Source organism: Morone saxatilis, unplaced genomic scaffold (assembly GCF_004916995.1).
Source record: "Morone saxatilis isolate NCDOM2014 unplaced genomic scaffold, NCSU_SB_2.0 Contig18, whole genome shotgun sequence".
Taxonomy (NCBI): Eukaryota; Metazoa; Chordata; class Actinopteri; family Moronidae; genus Morone; species Morone saxatilis.
The window spans coordinates 24,986,789-24,994,494 of record NW_023339740.1 but is presented as its reverse complement, the minus strand read 5'-3'; the positions used below and the strand labels follow the sequence as shown (position 1 = coordinate 24,994,494).

The following is a 7,706-nucleotide window of genomic DNA, read 5'->3' as shown; positions in this document are numbered from 1 at the left end:
CACACACAGCTTGTTGTGAGTTAGTTCAGGTCGTTACAGCCGGTGCAGGCTGTGCGACGGCGTTCTCAAGGACTCAAGACGGTTCGGCTGTAAATATGGAACAGGGTTCTTCAGGACGTCACCATGGCAACGTGGGCATTCTACAGTCGCGTGGTTACTATAGCAACGGCCAGGAGGTGGGACAGTGGAGCCGAAGTGGCTGCAACTTCACGCTGATACGGATACAACACACACACACACACGTATTTGTACTTCTATACTTGTGAGGACCCTCATTGACATACTGTACCCACTAACACACAACCATCACAACTAAACTGAGCTGTAACCTTAAAGCCCATCGGCTCTCGAAGATGTGTTTATGTCCTTGTTCCTAAAGGTTTGATGTTTGAGTTTGACACTGGAAGGATGTTTTCATTCGTCTGCTGAAGGTGGAAAATATTTTCTCTGAGTTTACCTGAAATCTTGAGTTAAAGGTATGTAAATACGAGTATTAGGTCCAATATGCGTCGTACACAAGTGCGGATGGATTCATCGGTGAAGAGGAGACGATGTTTCTTCAGCGTATGCCGAGATTTTTCAATCAATTTTATAGATTTTAATGAGGTAGTTGTTTGTTGAAAAACCACACCAGACACATTTTTTATATGTCTTAAAACATGTCTGGAAGGGATCTTTAATCTTTAAAGGTTTAAGTGAGCACAGAGAAACAAACTTCACTACATTAAAAAAACAACCTTCCTCTGCTCTCACGTCGCTCTGCAAAGTGAAGCTCAAACATCCGACCGTAGGAGCGAGAAGATAAACACACAACAGCACCGTGAGTGGACGGGCCTTTAACAACAAGTCCAAAACTCACATTGGTCCTCACAAAGATAGACGACCAAACACACACACACACACACACACACACACACACATCCTGGGAACAGTTGTCAGTGGAGCTGTTTGGCAGCCCAGCGGGACAGAGCATCCTCTCTCTGAACAACCAATCAGCTGGATCCCAGGAGCCGCCCACTGAAGTTGGCCAACACTCACTTTACCTCCCCTTCACTCCCCCACCTCCACTCCTCCTCCTCCACTCCTCCTCACTCCTCTTTTCCCTACAGAAAAACCAAACCTGGACAGGTGAAATAGACTCTTTTAGCGTTACCTCAGAAAACGCACTCAGAAACACATCCGAGCGTCTGTTAAAGCAATAGATGGCGATGATAGACGGCCACTTTTTTTCTTCAGCAGTGCAGAGGGCACTCCCACAGGGAGATAAAGTACAACAGAGATTTGCGTCATAGAAGTAGGCTTTAAGGAGAGGATATAGATCATTTCTAAAAACGCTGTATGTCCCTTTTTGGGGCTTAATTCAAAAACGTTAGTAGTCGGTGTCCTGTAAAAATCATCCTCTGGGTTATTGTGTAATATGGAAAGCATAAGTGTCGCTGTCCCAAATCTTGTCTTGGTGATATTTTTTCTTATTGCCAACAAATCCCCACGAAAAAAGATCCAAAACCAACAACAAACTGATGCACTAACAAGTATTTTGTGTGTGTTTCCTAAAGCCTGATATATTTTAATCCTCTGTGCCATAGAGCTCCATTGTTGTCCAAAAAACTATTAAAAACACATCAATGAGCCACACTGTTGCACCGGGTTACATGTCCCTTCATTACCACGAACACACACACACACACACACACACAGACGCTGTAGTTTATGTTGAGTTAATCACACACAAACCATCCTGCTGCTGGAAACACTGGAGCACCAAATGTGTATTAATCCAAAAGAATCCCAATTAAATGCACTATTTCCTCAAGTCCTCAACGTTTGCTAATAACTACGTTGTTGAGCTGTTTGGAAATTACTCTCAGCCTGAAACTATATATTTGTGAGATTGATTTTTATATATTAAATAGTTTTTTTCTTTGGGGGGGTATTTTATGCCTTTTATTTCATAGCCAACAGGAGAGAGATGACAGGTAATTTCTGGGGACGTTGTGGTTCATGGTCGCCGCCTTAAACCCTTGGCCACCAGGGCGTCCCAGAAGATGTTCTCTGAACCTTGGAAACAGCAGAACAAAACAATCTTCCCACAAACATCCATTTAATATTTGTTCTGGAGCTTTCGATCTTCCTCAGAAGACACAGTTGTGATGAAGCTGTACACGTTAAAATCTCCATTTTTTTAAAGCATTTTTAAAGTCTTTTCGTCCACGTTGGCTTTTTACAGGTCAAAAGCTCCAGAACAGCTTCTAAGTGATGTTTCCTGTCGCTGTTTCCAACGTCAAGAATTAACTTTCCAATTCCTTCTTTTAAGCCGAAATGGACGAGAAGTCCTTAAAAACGCTCAGAAGAACAGAACTGATGGATTTTGTGATGTGACGAGCTCCAGAAACAGCGACTTTGCAGAACCTCTTGGTGGGATTGTTTTGTCAGATATATATTTGTGAGCTATTTTTAAAAGATTTATGTCTTCAGGAGGAACAAACTGAGGCTGAGAGCCGCAGACAGGGTCGGGGGGGGGCGTCGGTCAGAAAGTGTGGAGAGATGGTCTAACACGTTGGTTTGGTTCTTTTCATGGGATTTGTTGACAATAGAAAATATTAAAAAAACAACATCAGCCTTATCCTTTAAGTTGGGGCTGGGTGAATAAAAAGAATATTTAATAAGAAAAAATATTTTTCTTACATATCTTTGTGTGAGCTAATCACAATATGGCAAATAACACAAAATAATCCAGTTTATGTTCATTGCAACGGTTCCACTGTTCTCCTTCAGCTAACTTTGGCAGGTTTTTTAAATTATCATTTAAATGAGAATTGTGTGAATTTAAATCACCACTTTCAGTAATAATGTTGAATTATAATAATGTTGAGTAATTGCCTCTAAACTAACTCATCATCCTGTGACTGCAGAAGCAGAAGCAGCCAGTCTCTCATTTGAAGATGCCACCTTTTATCTCATCTGATTGGTCCTGATGAGACCGTGTTAGCCAATCACATTTGTCCGTTTATGCTTCCTTCAACAAGTTCCAGAGGCCGGCTGTGACGCAGCAGCGCCCCCTGCTGGACAGCAACAGGAACTCAACCCCCAGGAGCTGGAATAAGAGAGCAAATATGAATATTTTATTTTTGGTTTATCGAGGTGATAATTTATTTTTTTATTGTACCTTTACCCATATGTGTGGGTAAATGTTATGTCTTTTACATGTCTCTCCCCCCACTCCCACCAAAATGTATAAAATGTAAAGAAATTAAGTGCATCAGAGACACATGGTGTGAAACGTCAGGAGATTGGCAGTATTACTTGAGCTGACTCAACTCTGTTACGTTTGCTGCCGACTCAGCTTCAGTCTGATGCTCGTCGGGTATCGACGGACTAAAAACCAGATTGTGTTCACGAAGAAAACTGTCGCAGCAAATCCAGACTTCAGTCAGCTCACTGAGCCCAACACTTGTGCCTGCTGTGGAGTTGTTGCTCAGGTGGGAAGCTCTACGTGTGCGCGTGTGTGTGTGTTAGAACAGAGGTAGACGCCATCTTTAGTCTTTGGTTTTGTTTCACTTCACGTTTAAGGAGTTGGTAAAGAACTTGCATGCACATTAACGTCCTCCTGTTTGGGTCGGTTTCCACCACAGCGTCAAACATTCTTGTTACAGTCATCACAGAGTCTAAAGCAGCGACGTTGTCCTCTCGGATCATGGATATTAGCCTCAGTGATTGATCAGTTATTTAGCAGCATTTTCTGCATCTGACATCATCCTGACTGTTTTGTTAGAACAGTGAAAGTAAGTGAGATTAAATCTTTCCAGAAGCTTTTGGGCTCATGTTGTAATTACTGACCAGACAGACACATCCAGCAGACGGCTCTGAGTCATATGAAATGTTTTTTTGACACACAACACTGCCAGTTCTCTTCAGTCGGTTAACTGATCACATAAGCAGTAACAGTAACAGCAGCTGGTGCAGAGACGAACCCACGTAATTCAGTATCCCAGAGTTCAGGGACCTGTGGGATCAGTGTAGTTCAGATTCACGTCACATGGGCCCTTTTTGGCCAAATAGTCAAAATAAAAACAGATTTTTTTGGGTCAGAAACAAGCTGTGAGTACAGAATTCCCATTTTTAAGTTGATAAGGTGAACTTGTAGTCATGTTTGTGTCCACCAGTATTCACTCTCTTTTAGCCCTGGTTTTGGTCTCTTCTAACTCCTGAGGGAAAGCCTCTTTAGCTGCTAAACGCTCCGCTATGTTCAGCAGCTCGTCTCTGAGTACGATGGGTTTCTATGAGATCGGCCACCTGCTGCACGAGAGCGGTTAGAGTAAACCAGACGACAAACAATAAATTGAGTGTTTGAGAAAATAATCAAAAGATTAATCGATAATTAAACCATTGTTAGTTGCAGCCTTAATCCTATAATGGAAACAAGGGACAGCCGGTGTTTGTGTGCAGGCTGAACACCAGCTGTAGCAGCTTTGAGGCTTGTGATGTTCAGGACTGCAGATATTCAGCCATGTCCCTCTTCAGGCTCCTTATCTTACCGATAAAGTTCCTGGCAAAGGTTAATGCAGTCAGCCAAGGTCCACTTTTAGAGTCTCACTGTGCCCTCAAAACCCAACGCTGTGACCTCGAACTGTGTCCGAATCGCTCTGTGGAGGTCCGTTTCTGCCAGGAAGAGAAGAAAGTTATGAGATACTTCCAGAAGAGGACTGCATTCACAAATAGAGATACTTTATCTTGTAATTCCAAGATCTTATTTGTAATTGTGAGATAAAACCTCCAATTAGTTTGTTTATTTGGTGGATGCAATTCTCTTTCATAGATACTAAACCAGAATGAGAAGATTTAATTCTTCTAATTCCGGTTGGCAGTAGTTTGTACGTAGTATCTCATCATTTCTTGACAAAGTATGATTTTAATCTATTATCTCATCTTTTTCAAGTATTTTTTAGGCCGTTTTGTGGCTTTTTTTTATTAGAAAACAGAAAATGAGGGGAATGACAACAAAGGTCTCCTGGTTGGACTCGACGTTACAGTTTCAGTTTCTTAAAACTCCACAGATTAAATGCAGCAGAACCAGTGATATTGTCTATTTTTATCCATTCTTTTGTTTTCCTTGTCAAAAACTGGCGCCTGCATTTCCCACAATGCAACTTGACCGGAGACAGTTCTGTCAGAGATTCTGGTTTATTATGTAGCGGCTAATGTAACCTCCTCTAACAAGCCTCAAACAGAGATGAGCAGCGGGCTGCGGAGGTCTGTTCAGATAACTTCATTCAAACTCCAGCCCAAACTGATTTTGTTAAATTTTTAAACTTGTGGTCTTCAGCTCCCAACCGACGCCGACTCCAGTGACATCACTTGAGGCAGTGTATCAGACTTCTTTCACATTTGCAGTAGACCTGTAAACAGAGCTCTTCTTTAAAGGCCACGAGAACATTATTTATCTCATTATTGTGACTTCGTAGCTCAAAATTTTGACTTTCCATCAGTATTTTCTATTTTTTAATCATTCCTGAATTTTTTTTCAGTACTAGCATTGAGTTTCTATAGAGACTGTATGACTGCGAGAGAAAACCACCAACACTGTAAACATGACTATTAACTCACATGGTGTGACTTGCTTACTGTATGCAATATAATTTATGCTAATCATCACAATGCTAACAGCCTGAACGCACATCACCAGCAGTCGGTCACATGCATGCGTGAAAACTTCTCCTACACCAAGTTAAATCTCGACAAAAACGCCACAGGTCTTGATGCTTTTATCAGCAGCTGGATGAGATCCAGAGCTTTCTTCTTTATGCTCATCTGACAATCAGGACGCCTGTGGGGACAAAAGATGTTAGAGCCTCCCATCCGAAACCTGACAAAACTCTTGAAGACAGAAGTGGGAGACAGCGAGCTCCGATTCTGCACGTCTCGCCTGGTTATTGAACCCGGTCTCTGTGACCTCCGGGTCTTCCGGCTGTGTGCGGTCCACATCTGTTGTTGACTCACAGCGGAGAGATCAGTGTGTGAAATGTAAAAATATTCATCATGAATCATTTAATCTTGTATTCAATCTTTAAAAGCTTTTGGGTTTTTTTTCTTTCTTTCTCAAAAACAGGTGTTTGAAAAGGGGTTGAAATAAAATCTGTGACTTCAGTGTGACTCGGCTCATTTCATCAGTTCATTTTAAGTGTTTGTGGATTGTTAAGTCATCACGTACCACCTTGTAACTCAGCTGCTGGGTAAGTTTCAGCTTCATTTTAAATGTGGGGAATTAAAGGTCCAGTGTGTAACATTTAGGAGGATCTACTGACAGAAATACAATATAATATTAATAGGTATCTTTTAATTAGTGTATAATTATCTGAATATAAGAGTTGTTGTGTTTTTGAGACCAGAAAGAAACGTTTTTATCTATATCTACACGTCGCCTTCCATAGAGTCTGCCATGTTTCTACAGTAGCCCAGAACGGACAAAACCAAAAGATAGAGCCTTTCACAGCGCGTTCTCATTCCCAGAATGTCAAATACAGACGCGAGCAGTGTTCAGTTAGTGGCAATTGGACCACTAGATGCCACTAAATGCTTCAGACTGACTGGTCCTTTAATTCACAAATCCAGAAGGAAGGAAACATTTAAAACGTGTAGATCAGAACAGGTGAGGGTGTCAATTCAAGATTAAATACTCCATCGCCATATCAACATGAAGTAGGAAGTAAGAGACAAAGGCTTGTACTTTAACTACCTCTTACACTGATTATGTTTCCAGAGTTATTTCAGAAACATAACAATACTTACAAACATACAAACTCCACAACAACCTGAACCTTATAAAGTCTTTGTGGTTCGTACATCCACATCCACAGACAAAGAGCATCATTATTATCTGTGTTAGTGTCTGAATATTCAGTCTCTCTTTAGCAGCTAAATGTTCAGATTGAAGCGCCTGTCGAGAGCTGACCCTGACCAGTAATAAAAATGAGGTTAGTTCAGACATTGTCCGTGCTCCAGATCCTGTTCTGTACAATATTTTGGTTCATAACCTCCTGATCTGTATGTTACTTTCAGATATTTTATCCTTTTATGCTTTATCAGAATACAGACGATCACAGACAATAAGAACACTCTGGTCTTTCAGGAGGGGAAATGAGTTTTTAATAGAAAAATACAATAAGATAAAATAAAAAAATGTCTGCAATCCGTTGGCTCTTACAGTTAAATAGATGTATGATGTGGAAAATAAAAGTAAAGAGTGATTCTGAAACTACATGTTCTCATTCAACTACTTTATTTGAAGTGTGTCTCTTGTCTCCTCACTGTCGCCCCTGTGTGTTGCTCTGCCGGCCGTACAGGTCGTACTCCTGGTACAGGACGTAGTCCTTCAGTCGCCCCGGCAACGGCAGGAAGCTCATGAAGGTGGGCGACCGGAGACGAGGGCGACCGAGACAACGACGGATGCTCAGACGACAGAGATGCTGCAGACAGCGAGGATTCTCTGGAGAGGAGGAGGAGGAAGAGGAGAGGAAGGATTAATGAAGACCACTCCTGTTGTCTGGGCGGGGATTGATCAGAGTTTAATCTGATTTACCTTGCAGCTTGCAGATGTCGGGCCACTCCGGCTGCTCCATCAAAACCACCTTCAGCTGGGAGCAGAAGGACACATGATCCACGTAGTCCAGCAGGATGCGAACCACCTGACCTGAGAGGTGCTTCAGCCA

General features: G+C 41.9%; 1 protein-coding gene across 2 annotated transcripts in view; it reads right to left on the bottom strand.

Annotated features, from left to right (window-relative positions):
* Window positions 1-7,120: 7,120 nt before the first annotated feature.
* The window catches only part of LOC118328255 (dynein heavy chain 12, axonemal-like), a 10,580-nt gene continuing 9,994 nt past the window's right edge, over window positions 7,121-7,706 (bottom strand). For both annotated transcript variants that reach the window (XM_035661892.1, XM_035661891.1), the window contains 2 exons: window positions 7,577-7,687; window positions 7,121-7,483 (listed from right to left, as the gene is read on the bottom strand). In XM_035661892.1, coding sequence (XP_035517785.1) covers window positions 7,302-7,483; window positions 7,577-7,687 — 293 coding nt within the window. In that variant the 3' untranslated portion in view covers window positions 7,121-7,301. The remainder of the gene's footprint in view (window positions 7,484-7,576; window positions 7,688-7,706) is intronic.